General features: G+C 44.6%; 1 protein-coding gene across 3 annotated transcripts in view; it reads left to right on the top strand.

Annotated features, from left to right (window-relative positions):
* The first annotated feature begins 115 nt into the window (after positions 1 to 115).
* The window catches only part of LOC149365155 (dnaJ homolog subfamily C member 28), a 39,525-nt gene continuing 21,499 nt past the window's right edge, over positions 116 to 18,141 (top strand). The window contains exons 1-4 of one of the 3 annotated variants that reach the window (XM_089575247.1): positions 116 to 307; positions 383 to 616; positions 11,779 to 11,975; positions 17,565 to 17,690. In XM_089575247.1, the coding sequence (XP_089431373.1) occupies positions 188 to 307; positions 383 to 616; positions 11,779 to 11,975; positions 17,565 to 17,690 (677 nt within the window). In that variant the 5' untranslated portion in view covers positions 116 to 187. Of the gene's footprint in view, positions 308 to 382; positions 617 to 7,484; positions 7,537 to 11,778; positions 11,976 to 17,564; positions 17,691 to 18,141 lie in introns of those variants that run through there. The other 2 variants (XM_089575249.1, XM_089575248.1) reach the window with 2 other exon arrangements.

Below are 18,141 nucleotides of genomic sequence, written 5' to 3'. Positions count from 1 at the left end.
CATACGAATACTTACAAGCAAATTATTCAAATTTATTTATTGTATATTGCAACACTTTAATCCTCGCTTTGCTTTCTTGGGTGAGCCGAAATGTCAAACCAGTTTCTGTATCAAATGAAAGTCGGGTCGAATAATCGCAGCCGGTGCAGCAGCCGTAGGTGCAGCTGCGGTTTCGGTATGCCGCCAAATGCTCCTGTCGCGTAAATTGTGTGTCGTTTCGCCGCTACTGGCGGCCCAGGGCAGTGTCATTAGTGGTTTCAGGCTTGCTTTACTACTAAGGCAAAGCAGTAGCTACAAGGCTCTGAAGGTGAGTGTTGTTTTTCAACGCATTCTTGTTGCGGCGGCAGATGCGCATTACGAACAGCTGATCTGAATCGCGCAGGAATGCTACCGAGTTCTCGGCGTCAGCGAAGGTTCCAGCATGAGAGAGGTGAAAGAAGCTTTTGTCCTCATGGCTCGCAAGTACCACCCGGACAGCAGCAGCGGGACGGCGAACGCGGCCAAGTTCGACGAAATCAAGAATGCGTATGAAACCGTTCGGGGGCATCTGTCTGGCGACGCCGCTACGGCTTACGACGATGTCTACGAAGTCCTGGAAAAGGATTTTGGGATAAAGGTGCCTGAACAATTAAGCTACAAGGTTGTGATCTTTGAGTTGCAAGCATTCGACGCCAGGAACCGCATTTAAATGCCGGTCATTACAGTACTTTTTTTTTTTTTTACGGACAGTCGATCGATTCAAACCGAAACTATTCAAAGTTTAGTTTTTGTCTTAAAAGATATGTTTGCGGCTCGACGTTCTCTATCAGGCGAGAATAGCTTTGAACTCCGATTTAGACTACATTTTAGACTGAATTTTTGATTTTCTGCGAATGTCTCGAAACAATCCTGAACATTTTTCAGTGATTTACATGCTTTTCCAGAACGGTGCAGTTTTCGAAAGTACGTGACGAGCGGGCATGCCTAATTTCTTGGAGCTAACTTGCCGTCACTCGCAGTTATGTGGTAAAAATGACGTCGAAAACAAAACGGAACTTTTATGAGCGCAAAAAAGGTGATGTGAATTTCATTCGACACTGGCACGTTTTCACACTGCGCACTCTTCATGTGTGTGGCAGGGTTGTTTCCTTTTGCTTTTGAATGGAGACTTACGAAGCATATGCATAGACTGTTTGAGAAACATATTTGAACACATATGTGTACTGTGCGATGTCTGTGCACATTATAAAGAACTCCATCTGGTCGAAATTATTCTGGATCCCTGCACTACGGTGTCTCACCCTGCTTACAAACAAACCAGGGGGCAGGCAATTCCGACTTGGGGTGAAAAACAGGCTTAGCACCCATAGGAATACATGAAAGCAAAAGCTTTCAAAGCAGTTTTCTGATTTTGCAGTGCACCTCCTCCCTTCGGGCAGAACAACCAAATTCATCCTAGAACAGGCTCTGAAAATATGTAGCATCATTTCGAAGGTGATATATGTCTAAAACATCTATACACGAGAGTGACTTCCTGCTCGGGTTACGAAACGGGATATAAAGAAAACTTGAAATATTTTTCTCGTTTCACAGAGTACTCATGGAGGCGGCTGTTCATTAGCAGTTGTGAGTGATTCGAAGAAGAGTGTGGCAAAGTATGCTGCGTCATTTCGAAGCAATCTTTGCAAAACACCACGATCAGTGTGTTTTGTGAAGCTGGACATACCTCAAAAGGCGCTCTATCCGCTGTGTGTTTCGTTGAATGCAGTGGCGGTCCTAAGGGTGGCAGAGGGGGCAATCCCCCCCCTCCCCCAAAAACCTTTGCACATCTTCCCGAACGTCCGTTTTCGGGCTTTCACAGGGCGAGATGTGATTTTTCACGTTGAACTCGAAAGCTTTTGCATCTGTGATGAGTCAAGTAGCCCTCTACTTTGTATGTTCACTGTGTTAGCACCTGTCTTATTTCACACAATTCTAGGTTCTACAGGTTATACGAGTAAAATTCGTAGTTATTGTCGAGGTATCAGGGTCCTGCCGTGCCCCCATCGTTGTCTTGCCGCCGGAAGTGCCCTTCAGCTGTGGTTGGGGTGGCCAGCAACCTCTTCGTCTTTGTCCAACCATGGGAGAGCAGGCGGGCTGGGATTGTGCTAGCCGCATTGAACGCTGTGCATTTGTTCGAAGTGGCGCATTTCATGGAGTGGCTATGAAATTTTTTAATTGCACAAGTGGTGAAGAATTTGACACCATCCTTTCCGTTGCATTCAATTCAATTCGTTTATTTCACCATATGCATGGTAGGAACTCTTGGGCAAAAAGCTGCTCGAGGCAGCTTGACAGGGCCCAAGAGACCACAACAAGGCAGGCCAGCGTGGCAATACAAACACCAAGGGAGAAAAACAAATATAAAATCGAAGCTGACATGTTCATACATGAGGACACGCAATACAAATCAGGTAGGTAGACAAGCATTTAGTATTGCAATAGTGCAGTCAGTCATCAATGAGCGTATTACATTAGATGTTCAGTGTACATTCTAGATGCAGGAGAGACAACATTTTCAAAGTTCATTATTATACTAATTTCAATACGAAGTCAGACATTTTATAATGTGGCACATAAAGAAAAACATACTGCACGTATAAGTGGAAATAATAAAAAAGAAAAACCAGCTTACACATCTTTAATTTCAAAAGCAACAACTACATTAGACATAACAAAACCAGCATTTTTGAAGTGAGAAACATTCAAGGTAATGTTTAAAACTTTGTCATAATGTGTTAAGAAATTGCTGCCTCAACTGGTTTATCGTAGGCTTAGTAGGAAATATGTATGTGTTTAGAACCGAAGGGAGATTATGTTTAAGTGCATTGAGCAAAATGATGCAGGCCGGTGGACCGTCACCAATTCAACGGGTACTTTGAAGAGGCAGCAAACATTTAATTCGAGAGGTTATTCAGACTTTCACTCGAGATGACCTTTGACAATTCATACGCGTGATTCAGGCTGTTTCCGTTCTATCGAAAAGTAACTGCAGTTGTCCGCCAATTCAGTTCAGCTCAGTTCAGTTTAGTTTACTACCTTAAAGTTCCCCATAGGGGGCAGTACATAAGGAGTGGGTTTTATACAAAGAAAAACATCTTGTGGCATGTAATCATTTAACAAAATGGTCATTTAAAAGCTGTAAAAATCAAAATGGGCATGTGGTAGCAGCGACGTCTTGGGGAAGGCCGTTCCAGTATGTGGCAGTTTGGAAGGAAAAGGAAGCAGTGAATATAGCGGATTGAGCTCGTGGGCTTGCAGCTTGAAACTGATGGCTGGTGAGGTGGGATGCTTTGATGTATGGTGCTTGATTAAGGGAAGAAAGGAATAATTTGTGATACAAGGACAGGCTGGCAATGTGCTGGCAATGTGGCGTGACTAGAGAGCATTGACGAGCCGGATTCTGATTTTAAAGATGAAACGCTGACATCGTAAGAGTATAGTGAGTGAATGAATCTAGTAGCGCGATTTTGAACAGATTCTAATGAGCCGATGAGATATGATTGATGCGAGTTCCGAATGGGCGAGGCGTATTTGAGTTTCGGCCTAACAAGTGTCTTGTACGCGAGTAGCTTAACCTGTGGTGAGACATTTTGTAAATGGCATTTCAAGAAGCCTTAAGTTTTATTAGATGCCGAGATGGTAACGGCAACATGTTTACATCGAGACAGATCGTGAGAGAGGGTTACACCTAGGTACTCATAAGATTACACTATTTCTAGTGGCGTGTTAGTGATGGTGTAAAGGAAGAGAAAAGGGCTGTGGCAGCGAAAGAAGGACATGCATTTACGTTTAGTGGCTTTTAGGAAATGCATTTACATTTGGGGTCATTATCGAGTTGCTGCACCATTCTAAAACATTGTTAAGATCACACTGCAGAGCTACTTGGTGAGAGGCATTACTGATAGTACGGTAGATGACGCAGTCATCTGCAGACATGCATATATTAGAGGAGAGATTGTGAGGTAAGTCGTTAATATATATTAAAAACAACAGTGGACCAAGGACAGACCCTTTGGGGATGCCAGAAGTTACTGGAATGGGGCTAGAAAAGTGATTATTGACAACGACCATTTGCGAACGATTAGTTGAAAATTCTTAAATCCAGATTAGGATGTTAGGGCCCAGTTTTAGCAGTTGAAGTTTTAAAAGCAAGCGACGGTGAGATACTTTATTGAAAACTTTAGCAAAATCTAGAAAGATAGCGTCACTTTGTATGTTCGGGTGAAGATCCATATGCAAGTCATGAATGAAAAATGCCAGTCGCGTTTCACAAGAAAAACACTTCTGGAAACCATGTTACGAGGGATGAAAAAGCTGATTCACATCTAGGAAGGTCATGGTTTGAGAGGTGACATGTTCCATGATCTTGCATGGTATGCTTGTTAATGAGATAGGGCGGTAATTTAGCGGAGAATTTTTATTACCTGATTTTTTAGACTGGAATGACTTTTCCCACTTTCCAGTCATCCGTCATGTTTAAAGACAAATATGCTGCAGTTATGTGGCTTGTGTTTTTTTAAGTTTATTTCGTCAAGGCCAGCTGATGATGAAAGCTTGCTTTTCTCAATTATGGATGAAATTGCATTTGCAAAAAATGCGATCCCTGTCAAGGTACCCTCAATGTTGGCTATCGGAAAAGAAAAAGGCGTGTCAATTCTTTTGTGAAAACTGTCGAAAATGCAGAGTTAAACATGTTGGTACATATCAGTGATTATTTCATGTGATTCATTGGTGAGTGTGATCTGGATGAGGGTTTAGTACCCGCCAAAACTGTCTTCGGTTAGTGGATAACTTGGGAATTTAAAACCATAGAAAGAATGCTTTGCATTGTGGATTGCTGTGAGATGTCTTTTCAGCTTCGTTATATGTTTCCAAACAATCTGAGCCACCATTACTTGAGCAGTTCGATAAAGACACTTTTTCTTATTTTTTATTCTTTCTAGGGTAATACAGCTTCTAATGTGGAAAAAAAGATGCTAATCTCATGGTTTATCGCGTCATAGTTGCCTTTATCATAGAGCTTTATTGTTTTTGTGTGTGTTCTATTTGATGTTAGTGCAAAAATGAAAGGTAGCGTGAATGACATTGTGGTCACTGATTCTTCGAAGCTGTGTTATTGAGGTCAGAGTATGAGGGTTACTGGACAGGATTAGATCTAAGAGGTTCATAGATTCTGGTATAATGTGCGTTGGTTCTGAGATTAACGGGGGTAAATTGAAGTTCAAGCAGATGTCAATGAAATTTCTCGTCTCTGCGGGGCCTGCTTCTGAAGAAGACAAGTTACACCAGTCTATGTTGGGGAAGTTGAAATCCCCGAAAAGAAGGATAGACTCATTTTGGTGGGTTGTTGTAAACTGTATTAGATTGTTATTAAGCTGTTTGCAGAATTCTAGACTTGCATGCGGGGGCCTGTAACAGTCATGCACCACCAGACGCCTGTTACTGGTGGTGCATGACTTAATACCCACAGAATTTCGAGCTTTGATTTAATGCTCACAAAAGAGCATGAAATCTGTCAATGAACTGCTATAAGAACACTGCCCCTCTTGCGTCTTTGCGATAATTTTGATAAACACGGAAATTTGGGTAAACCTGCCAGAACTTCGGTATCAGAACGTCACAGTTCAGCCACGTTTCTGTCAGAATGAGTAAGGTGCTGTCTGTTGATGATATGATGTTGGATATGAGATCGCGCAGTGGTGAAGATTTCAGAAAACGAAAGTTTATCTGTGGTGGAAGACTATGGTTGGTGCTTGCTTTGTGGATGATGAGATGTTTGCTACACTATTTATTTTACGGAATTTGATGCTTCGTCAAAGTTATATTGAGTCCAAAGTTTTGAGCCCATGAAAAGGGTTTTGTAACGTAAAGCATATGGGTCTGTTACAGATTTAGCGTAAGTAAGTATGTGCTTTCGTGTTTTCTGGACTTGACGAGAGAAATCCTCTCCAATACTGTATTCTGTGCCTTCACAGCTTTCGACCTTGTGACAGAACAGCTTCTTTCGTATTCTATTGTACCGGATTCTGAGTGTCGCCCCAAGCGATGGGCCCTTTCTTTTTCCATAGGTTCAATGTTTGTTTTTAGATGATTGCTGCAGATTTTCAGCACTAGTTTTTCAGATTCGGCAGAAAGGTTTCATTAGCACTGGGGTCAGGAATTCCGTGGAAGATGGGATTATTATGGCGTGATTGGTTTTCAGAGTCATCTATGTGAGCATCTAATTCGGAAACGAGGTGAGTTGTTTCAGCTGATGCCGTCCATATTGTGTCCAGGTCCTCACGAAGAGGTATGAGGGCTTGATATTGGGCTTCCAAGTCGGTCATGTGCTTGTTCAGATCGTTTATAGTTTTGTCTGTTGTCATGAGCTGAGCCTTGAGTTCCTGTATTTCTTTAACAAGTTTAGTTTAGCGTGCAGTAATCTGCTGCAACTCAGTCAATACACCATTCAGGCTGACAGGACCTGGGTTAGGCTCAACATCGCCAGATAGGATTAGTAGCAAGTGTATGACGTGAATACATTCAGCAGCAACCACGACACAGCACCGTGGGCTCGGCAGCTGTACCAGAAAGTAATTGTTTGATTTTTTAGCAAAAAGAGAGTAAGTTTGACTGACCTACATAACGAGAGTGAACTTGAGAGAGCACTCGCCGGGAAGTTAGTGCAGCACGAAGTCAAATCAAGTGCCGAAGTGCAGGTGGTGCTAGCTGCTGTGTCAAATTGAGTGCGAGAGTGCTGAACCTCCTGAACTGGTGCAGAAACTGCAGCCAAATTGATGAGATGCGTAAGCCGGAACCGCGGAGGTGGCCGCAGGCATCGTCTGCGCCGCCGTCTGCTACAGTGCATGGTTCTCTTCCGTGCAAGAACTGCTTTTTCAGGCAATGCTGTCTAGTTTGAACGACTGTACTAAATGCAGTGTATGCGGAAGCATGTTGGACTACACGAGAAGCTTGTGCGATTCTGGAAAAGACCCAGCCAATAGAGCTACCTTTTGGGGGCATGTCTGGCTTCACAACATAGATTATTTACCGTGGTGTTTTACAAAGATAGCTTTGAAATGACGAAGCGTACTTCGTCACACTCTTCTTCGAAGTACTCCCCAACTCTTAACAAGCAGCTGCCTCCATGAATACTCTCTGAAGCAAGAAAAATATTTCTAAAAGTTTTGCTTACTTGCGTTTCTATGGGCCCTGCTCCTGTTCCGTAGCCCGCTCAGGGAGCCACTCCTGTGCGTAGGTGTTTAAAAATTATATCACATTTGAAATGACGCTTGATACTTTCAGAACCTGACAGAAAAAATAATAGCGCTAAAGGGAGACAAACACAAGAAAGACCGATGCAGGACATGCGTCGGTCTTGTGTTCGTCTACCTTTAACGCCATTATTTTTTCTCTCTCAGATAATATGCGCCATCTATCTCAAATTGACCTTTCTTTAAACCTGTTTTAAACCCTTTTTTCAGAACCTGTTCCAGGATGAATTTGATTGTTCTGCACGAAAGGAGGACATCACAGGTGAATTGCGAAATCAGAAAAACGCTTTGAAAATTTTTGCTTCCATGTATTCCCATGGGTGCTAAGCCTAATTTTCACCCCCCCCCCCCTCTCAAGTTTTTTACTGGTCTTTTAGCCAGAGAAAGCAGCGCCACTGTCTCGAATCGGGGTGACGCGTCCCCGACTGCTGGAGGGGAACGCTTTTGCGTGCAGGTTCGAAGAAAGGAACAAAGAAATCAAACAAAACAAAACGAAGCCGTGTTTATATTTTAAAGGAAAGGAGCCAATAAAAGAAGCGAAAACACTAAGAAAAACACACTAGGCACGCGTAAAACACAACAGAAAAAAAGGAGAGAGTTCACCGGCTACAAAGCGTCCCAGGTGGTGCGGGAATGCCTTGCAGGTAGCACAGACACGGGTTGGCGAGTTGCGATGCGTCACTGGCGTTGTGTTCAGCGAGGCGATGGTAGAGAGCCAGGTGATGAGGAACGGAGATGGATATGGGAGACGCTGATGAACTCCTGTCAGTCACCCCGAAGAACTGGGCAGCTGCAGCAGGAAAACTGTAGCCGGGTCCTGTTGACGGCGTTCCGCAAACACCGTAGGCTTGTGCAGCCTAACCAAGGAAGTCTTGGCTGCACAGACCCGAAGTCTGATGGCTGCCACCTCCACGCTTGAATGAGGCTTAATGGTCTTGCGTCGATGATTCAAGGGAAGTCACCGGCAGCTCGAACCCAACGTCCGACAGCTGCTACTTCCACGCTTGAACTACCAGACTTATGCTGCGGTGTCTTCCTTTACACCTCGGTTTGCTGACACGTCCGCTATCCTCTCCTCATGCTTGCCTCGCGCACACCCTACGCGCACACGCGCAACGCGGGGCTGGCACACACGGCGCTCTGCTGTCCGACGCACCACTGCCGACATGCAGCGTTCCAAAAATGTCTTGACAGTCAAGTGTGCACATCACAGCCACCACATGTGCATACAAGGGCCGGACAAGCGAGCCTCTTGTTACTGTTGTGGACAAATACCCCGCCCAGCTCATTTGTCGGTTCTCCAGCCATTAGCGAAACCAGGGCTTCTCAGGAAATATGTCCCCTTGGGTGAACCCAAAATTCCAACGAGCCCTTCAACAGCACCATACGAGGGCATGCCTTGCTTAGAATGTACAGTCTTCATCAACTTATAAATTCCAATGGGTTCACTTCTAAGCCGTACAGCGAGGCCCCTTCAAAAGATTAGGGTCGTGCATAGAGTCGTGCGCTACAGGGATGTAAACCCCTTGGACCATACACTTTGACAAAGCTCTCACATTCAGTGATGGCAGAATAGCTTGAAAGAAGGCGTTTGGGATACAACTGGGGTGCTACATAGGGACATGGATGTGGCGATATGGATGCACATAAAAGGTGGCGTCCTTATGCAACCTGGCAGGTGGCTGTTAAACTGGATCGCACAAATTCCACCGGTGGCAGCACCTGCCATCTAAGGGCAGTGCCGCACTGTTTAACTGCTGCACCAGGAGTGGTATGAGGACTCCCAGGGATCTGTGAATGTTAAGCAGAGAAAGACCAATTTTGCATACATGGCATTTACCCATTAGCTTTCGTGTCAAGGCGGAGCTCGGGCCGCAGCTAGTACAGTGGCTACTGCCTACACGAAGTTAGCGCGAAGATCAGAAGGGTGCGGCGGCGGCTATTTAGAGTCATGCAGAGGTAGAATTGCCATCTGCGTGGCATTGGTTACATCACACCGCAGTGTGCGGGTACTGTGTCCACAAAGTGAGAGGGCGGGCTTACACCTTTCCGTATGTAAACATGTCTCTGCTGACTTTTTTTTTACATCCTACTTTCAGCCGCATCAGTAATTAGCCCTTTTTTTTAATGAACACGATTTCGCAGCTTGAATTCATGGCTGCATTTCAATGGGGATAAAAGTAAAAGCGCCTGCATGTTTGTTGCATAGTATGACTCGTAATGGCCTTCTGTTCTCTTAACGTTACACCTATCATTTTTCTTTCCATAGCCCGCTGCATTGTCCTTAACTTAAGCTGAACCCTCTTTGTTAGCCTCCACGTTTCTGCCCCATTAGTGAGTACTGGTAAGATACAGCTGTTGTAGACTTTTCTCTTGAAGGATATTGGCAAACTGTCATTCATGATCTGAGAGAACCTGCCTTAAGCACTCCACCTCATTCTTATTCTTCTAGTTATTTCCCTCTCATGATTTGGATCAGCGGTCACTACCTGCCCTAAGTAGACATATTCTCTTACTACTTCCTGCACCTCGCTACCAATTGCGAACTGCTGTTCCCTTGCTAGACTGCTGAACATTACTTTGGTTTTCTGCATGTTAATTTTTAGCCCCACCTTTCTGCTTTGCCTGTCTAAATCATTGATCATGCTTTGCAGTTCATATCCTGAGTGACTTAGCAAGGCAATTTTATCAGCAAACCTCAGATTACTTAGGCATTCTACATTAACTCTTATCCCCAACTGTTCCCATCGCAGGTCCTGGAATACCTCCTGTAAACAGGCGGTGAATGGCATTGGCGAGATCATGTCTCCCTGCATGACACCTTTCCTTATTGGAATTTTATTTCTGACTTTATGGAGGACTATGGTAGCTGTGCAATCGTCATAAATATCTTTCAATATTTTCACATAACACTTCTTACAATATTTTCACATAACACTCTTCTACACCCTGATTCCGCAATGCCTGCATGACAGCTGAAGTTTCCACTGAGTCAAATGCTTTCTCGTAATCAATGAAGGCCATATATAGGGGTTGGTTATGTTCTGCGCATTTCTCTATCTCCTGATTGATAGCGTGAATATGGCCAAATGCTTTCTGATAATCAATGAAGGCTATATATAGGGATTGGTTGTGTTCTGCGCATTTCTCTATCACCTGATTGCTAGCGTGAATATGGTCTATTGCCGAGTATCCTTTGCGAAAGCCTGCTTGATCATTTGGGTGATTGAAGTCTAAGGTTGTCCTGACTCTATTAGCGATTACCTTAGTATATACCTTCTAGGCAACGGGCAGTAAGCTCATTGGTCTGTAATTCTTCAAGTCCTTGACGTCTCCTTTTTTATGAATAACTCTGAAGAAAGAAAAAAAACATCTTTATAAGACTTTATTATTAGCAGTGCAAGTAAGGAGGATGGTGAATCAGAGGGCCCTTGAGCTGTTCTTTTCTGTTTTTCTAATAATGGATCAAGTGCAACAAGAGATTACATTTCGCTGAACCTATCTACTTAAGTTTTCCCCTTAAAGAACATGCCCGGAAACCGGTGTCAGTTTCACACTTCTTTTGTTGTCATTAGATTTCCTAGCCTCCTTTGTTCTGCATCTGTCACAGCACTGTCCACGTAATTAGAGCACTGCACAGGCTGAAAGATGCGTTGCTCAGGCGGGCATAAGTCCCGGGCCAGGGTATATATACAGGCCATTATTGCAGGTCGAAGTGCGGGTTCTACGAAATTTTTCTCTGGGGAATTCATATCTGCATGGGATGCGTGCAGTGCATGCGTTGACCCAGATTTTGTTTACACGCAAATTCATGTAGTATACTGCGCGGCAAAATGTGCTGTATGGAGTTCATCCCCTGAAGTAAGTGCCTATGCACAAGCTCCTGATGAAGCTCACACCGACGCATACATTTTTTCTCTGCAGAGTAATGATTTAGTTCTTTTACAGTGCTTCTTGACAATAAGAAAGTTCCACATCGAATGAAGGGATTCTCAGAGTGCATCCACCTTGTTATATGAAAGTTTAATTTTAACGCAACAGTGTTAATGCTCCTTCTGCAGAAAATTTGACTTAGGCTTTGTAAGTGAAAAAGCAGGTAGTCCACCTGCCACCTAGGTCATACGACCTTGTGACATCATCACAACCTGCTATCCACCATGGCAATTAAATTAATGATTGAAGGGGGCTACTCTGGGATAAGCAACTTGGGTTTCACAAGCTCCACTAGTGGCTGCGTTCAAAAAAGTCACCTGCGGGGGCAGTGGCGCTGCACCACTGCCCCAGGAGAGGATCTGTGAATGTAAAATGGAGAGTTTCCGTGTGTTCAGAGTAATACGCAGAGGAACGCTGCTAGAACCCTTGAGGTATGTTCTAAGCCGGGCATGGGAAATATTTTTGACTGTGTGCGAGTATGCTCAGGACCTCCATGCTGAAAGCTTTTGTTTAATTCTGTTTTGTGTGCATGTTCATACTTGTGTTGAACCCGACCCGCGTGTCTGCGCAGCACACCGTTCCGCAGCACCGCCAGTACCTGAGCTTCGAGGGCGTGGGCCACGGGACCCCAACACAGCGCTGGCAGCAGTACCAGCAGCACCGGCTGCAGCAGGCTGCGGAGAGGGTGCACGACCATCGCCTGGCTAAGGGGGGAAGCGAGGAGCGGACGCTCAGGGATGCCTCACTGGCGCGCCAGTACAAGACGACGTGAGTGGTCAAACACTGCTGCTTGTCCATATCAGAGGACGGAAAGATGGTATGACGTCATAGCACACGCCTCTCGAGTAATCAAAAGCACAGTAGAAGCGCATGTGCTAAACGATGCATGTGTCATCCCATGCGCACTTATTTATTGCATACTCCTACAGCGCCTGTTGGGCATCGTTAGCAGAAAGAATGAAGGATGCATGCACAAGCATCAAGTCGTATCGCAGCTAAAGGGGAATTAATAAAGCACACTCAGTGCTAATAACAGTAAAGCATCCAATTCTTTTTTTGCGCAATACATTAAACAGTTAAGTGATGAGACAGAATCATGTGATGCTGCCTACGGCATATGAAAAACTGGCCGCAGACTCTATCTCATTCGCTAGCATCATGAACAGCTTTGGAGCTGTAGCGGCACCGTAGGGTACAGATGGTATGGGTGTCAGATCAAGTGACAAAAACTTCTCCCTGCATGCTTAAGACACGGGCCTCTGGGCAGCTTATAGCGCTTAGAAATGCAGTTAAGAAGAGCATTGGTGGCGAGCTCGGGCCTCTTCCTGAAATGCAGTTGCACGCTGTGATACCATGCTGCACTCCGTGCCATCAACGTATACCGCCAGCCTTGCATTCAGCACCTGCTGCTTCTCGATGCTTGGCGATGACGTCATATGATGACCAACCAGTAACAACAGATAAAACAGTATCTGCCTTAAGCGAACGAATTGCATATCTTGAAACGGGATTTGAGGTCCTTAGCACCCTGCGAACAGAAATCGAAACACTTCAAACTATCACTGCTAGAACGACTCACCAGCTTTTGGAGATAGACACACTTTTGGATGATCTCAAGAACCGCTCAAGAAGAAACAACCTAGTATTCTGTGTACTTCCCGACCCAAATGAAAAAGAATCTTGTGACCAATCAGAAAAAATAATAATCCAGCACTGCCTCGACAGCCTGAAATTCATAATCGACCCTAAAGACATAGAGCGCGCACACCGCCTTGGCCGCCACAGCATTGACCGCCAAAAGACCAAAAATAGTGAAATTGTCTTCTTTCGAAACCAAAGGGGTCATTCTTTCAAATGGCCCTGAGCTTTAAGATACAGACTTTAGTATTGGCGATGATTTTTCTCAACCTGTCTGAAATGCCCGTAAACACCTTATGGCTTTCGCCAGGACTATGTCAGGACCCTTTTCCCTTCGATATAAAACACTGCACATGGGACCCACATGGTATATATTTGACCAAGACACACAGACTGTCAAAGAAATCGCATACGAATCATGTCGTTGTCGGATAGCGCCCAAGAGATCACAGGCTACCCGCCGAGTTAATCTTTCCGCTTCAATAACTGACACATATTATTCTTAACTGAAACATGGCTGGCAAGCGATGTGACAGATGACGGAATTCTAGATGAGTTACCAAATTTCAACATTTACCGCAATGATCGTCAAGGCACATGCGGAGGAGGTGTTCCTATTGTCATTAACAACCAAATATCATGTCCTCTTGTTAACATTATTTCAGATCTAGAAATATTGTAGTTAAAATTTTGCGCTCCACCGAAAACCGTTCTACTTGGAATCTGATACAGGGCCCCCAACAGTAACCTGGGATTCGTGCTTAAACTGAACGATGCACTAGTCCAAATTACTAAAAAAACACCCTGCTGCGCAAATTGTTCTTCTAGGTGATTTTAACTCCCTGGCATCAACTGGCAAAACGTAGGCCCCCTAACTGCCGGTAACCCTGAAGCAAGAGAATTCGTAGATGTAAGCTTAAATTTTAACCTGAGGCAAATGGTGCTCGAACCTACACGTGTCGCTCACGGATCTTCAAATATTCTGGACTTAACACTGACCAACAACCCTCAAAGCTTATCATCGGTTGCATACTGGCATGAAATCAGTGATCATAAGGTTGTTCATGCAGTATTCAAGTTTTCTCCCACATCCCGCCAAACGTTCAAGAAAATCATCCGTATGTACCACAAAGGCAATTACAAAGAAATTAACAATAGGCTAGAAGCATTTCTGCCATATTTTCAATCTGCATTTCACCACCGGTCTGTCACTGATAACTGGTCAATTTTCAAAAAGAAAATCGAAGAACTAACAAACAAGTTTATTCCCTCTATAATAAGTTTTCGAGCAAACTGCCAAAAACCGTGGTTTTCACACAATCTTAAGAGATTAGAACGAAGAAAAAAACGGCTTTATAGTGCAGTGAAACAGAACACAGGTGCAGATGCATGGGATCTGTACTATCAGGCCAAGGACACGTATTATGACGCAGTTCGCTGCGCCAAACAAGCATTTTTTCAAGCTGATATCCTAACAAATAACCTCAGGAGTTTTTGAGAAATAATAAATCGCAAGCAACATGCCCCATCACTCTGCCACAGGCGAGGATGCCAGTGATATTGAATGTGCTGAGGTGTTTAACCGCGCATTTGTGTTTGTTTTCACAGACGGAGCTGGCGCACCATTGCCCACTCCGCCTACTGTAACACTGCCAGCAATGTCACCCGTCGAAATCACAGCGCAGGGTATCACAAACCTTATTGACAGAATTAAACTTTCGTCAGCCTGTGGAGTGGACGAAATAAACTCGAAAGTATTGAAAAACACAAAACACATTTCCGGCATTTATCTTTCATTATTATTTTTACAATCGCTGTCGACAGGAACCTTACCAGACGATTAGAAGGTGGGGAGGGTCATCCCAGCCCACAAATCAGGTATAACTTTCAACTTATCTGTTAGTCATTCTGTTTTTCATTTCTGTGTGCCCCACCCCTTATGTAATACCCTCTAACGAGGGTCTTTAAGGTATTAAAGTGAAGTGAAGTGAAAAGGATTCTCCACTAATTAATTATCGTCCCATCTCCCTAACCAGCGTGCGTTACAAAATCATGGAACATGTCATCTTTACCCATATCATAAACTTTTTGGATTCAAACAACTTCCTTCATCCGGCTCAACACGGGTTTTGTAGAGGGCTCTCCTGCAAAACCCAACTGGCAATCTTCACTCATGATGTGCATGCTTGATGGTAACCTGCAGACCAATGCATTATTTTTAGGGGTGTGCGAATATTCGATAATTTCGAATATTCGATCGAATAGCACGGTATTCGATATTCGCTTCGAACCGAATTCTCGGTATTCGAAATTTCGAAGTATTCGCCTCGCGCGAATAGTGTTTCTGGGGTGCTTGCCCGCTTGCTTTATGTGGTTTCAGTTCCGAGTATTGCCGCATAGATGGCTTTTTTTTATCGCGCTTTCAACGCTTGGGGGTCAGTCAATACACGAATCACAACCAGGTCGGGGTGCGAACCCAGCTATAAACGAAATAAAGGTGAGGGCGACGCGCTCTTGGAAGATCCTGCGTTCTGGCCGTCTCAGAGCCTCCGCACTAAGGCTGCCATAAGCCGCGTCGCTGCCACCGTGTGTGTCGAGGCGGACGCAAAGAAGGAAGAGCACAGCCATCAGTCGTCTAAGCATCAAAACAGGAAACCTCAGTTTACTGTTGTTGTTGTTGTTGCGACTGAGCGAAGGATGAAAAGGAAAGTGTACGGGCCTGCCGACTTGGCTCTAGCCGAGCCACCACCGCTGCCACGTGCAGATAGAGGAGAGTTCAAAGATAAAAGGAAAGAAAGAAAAACGAAAAAAAAAAACGCGCGTCACACGACGCAACAACCGCGTCCGCCGCGGCGGACGCTGGCTGGAAGATCAGATAAGCACCGAAGCCGCGCCCGCTCCACCGCCTCTCGATTTTTTTTCCCGTTAGAGTTGCGGAAAAGATTACCAGATAGGACAGATGCGAAGATATATAAAGACGCAGCCCTACCGCGCTGTCGCTTCACCCAGTACGGAACATGAGCGACCGTTCTCGGCAGCTTTCACCAAGCCATCATATTACCGGCGGAGGCGCGAAAAATTCAGCGGCAGCGCGGGGACTCGATGTCGCGGAAGTGTGTACTTACTTCAATGGGAAGGGCGCCTTTAGCGTGTGATAACGCTAAGCTTATTGCGCACCCGTGGAGGATTACTGCCGTTAACGCTCGGCATCTAGGACTGGCGTCTTTTCTTGCTATTCTGACTGCTTGCGCGTTGATGGGAACGGAACGCCGCCGCCGTAATCAGGGCATTGAGCCATCTTCGGTGGTGTGCCGAACTCCGTCGCCGCAACTCAGGCACTCCGATACGTTGGAGGCTGAGAGCATTCTTGATGGAAGCGCGATGCTGAGTGCTGCTCGGAAGTACTACCTGGGATAATTTTGCCAGGACGCGCGAGCGGTGCGAATGACGTTTCGCTTGCGGCGCGAGTTTTGTACAGCCGTTTCCATTCTTGCTCGAGGGAATGCAAGTCTGGGAATGTAAAAGTTGTTCTTCCAGTATAAATTGCCAGTAAAAATTGTTCTTCACTCTAGGTGTTAAAATTTTGAAGTGTGGTTTTAAATAAAGCCCCAGTGCAGTGTGTAATGGCATCGTGTGTTGGGAAAATAAATGGTTTTGGAAATGCCTACTGTCACTCAGCCTCTTTTTAGTGCCAGAAGTACTATTCGAACTATTCCCTTCGAAATTATTCGAAGAAAATTGCTATTCGCTTCGAATTCGCTTCGAATCAAAAAACCACTATTCGCACACCCCTAATTATTTTAGATTTTGCGAAGGCATTTGACAAGGTACCTCACCAGCTCCTAATACTAAAACTCGGCCTTTTAAATTTACGCCCTGATATCCTGGAAGGATTGAAGAATTTCTAGCTAACCGCTTTCATTTTGTTTCCATTAACAACCACCACTGAAGCACTCTCGCTGTTAAATCTGGTGTCCCTCAGGGATCTGTGCTTGGCTCACTTTTGTTTCTAATATATATATTAATCATCTAGCTTCGCATATGTCGTGTAAAATTCGTATCTTCGCTGATGACTGCGTAATCTATCGCACTTTTACTAACATTTCAGATCAAATGGCCCTTCAAAACGACCTTAACAGCATCCATAAATGGTATGACCTCTGGTTAATGACGCTAGATGCTAACAAATGCAAAGTCGTCTCCTTTCATCGTCAGCACAACCTCCTTATTTTTTCCTATGCAGTTGCTAATTCATTTATAGCAAGCGTTCAACTGTTTAGGTATCTTGGTGTCACCCTCTGCAGCGATCTTTCTTGGCAAACCCAGATCACCACAATCATATCATCTGCTAACAGATCTCTTGGATTCATAAAACGTCATCTTCGTCATGCGCCGCAACACATGAAGCTTCTCGCTTATAAAACCCTCATCAGACCCAAGCTTGAGTGCGCCAGTCCCATCTGAAACCCACACCATGTATGCCTAACAAATGCACTCGAATCAGTTCAGAACCGTGCCATTTGTTTCGTTCACTCTGCATATTCATATACCACCAGCGTTTGAACTCTGAAAACCAATTCCGGTCTTGAAAGCCTCGCAACCTGCTACCGCATTGCCAGCCTCTGTTTGCTATGCAAGTTTTTTGATAGTTCTCTAAATCAACTGCCCTACATTACTGATCCGAACCGCATATCTCACCGCACTGCTCATCCGTTTCAGATTGCCTGCCCTATGTCCCGTACTGCAACTTTTTCAGGTTCCTTTTTTCTCCAAACTGTTGTGCACTGGAATGCCCTCCCCACCGATATTGCTGTCATCATGTCCCCATCTGTATTTCCAGAGGATGTAAGCATATATTAACTCACCTATTATGTAATACCACCTGAAAGGGGCCTTTAAGGTGAATAAAGTGAAGTGAAGTCATGCCAGTTGTGTTCCTGCTATAACCTGAATAAAAAAAAAATGCAAGACTGCTGTTGGGTGACCTGCGGGTATATATTGATTATTATAGTGAAACCTTACATTATATGAAAAAATTGCGTTCATATATGGTTTCCTGCTCAAAAATGTTTTTGTCCAGAATTGTTGGCTATGATCAGCAGCATTTCGGGTTTAATTCTGCTCCCTGTTAGTATGTGCCTGCATTGGATTGCTTGTTGATGCTTCTGCCACTGTGGTTTATCGCTTCAATATCAGCTGACGCACGTGACGGAACCCGATGTAAGATGCAATTTCTACCCTGGAGACAAGAAGTGAGAAGCATGGGTAGTTTCATTAAGAGTGGACAACGAAACTA

Source organism: Amblyomma mixtum, chromosome 2 (assembly GCF_055824585.1).
Source record: "Amblyomma mixtum isolate Tamu chromosome 2, ASM5582458v1, whole genome shotgun sequence".
Lineage (NCBI taxonomy): Eukaryota > Metazoa > Arthropoda > Arachnida > Ixodida > Ixodidae > Amblyomma > Amblyomma mixtum.
Note: the sequence above shows the minus strand (reverse complement) of the source record. Positions and strands in the feature narration are given on the sequence as shown.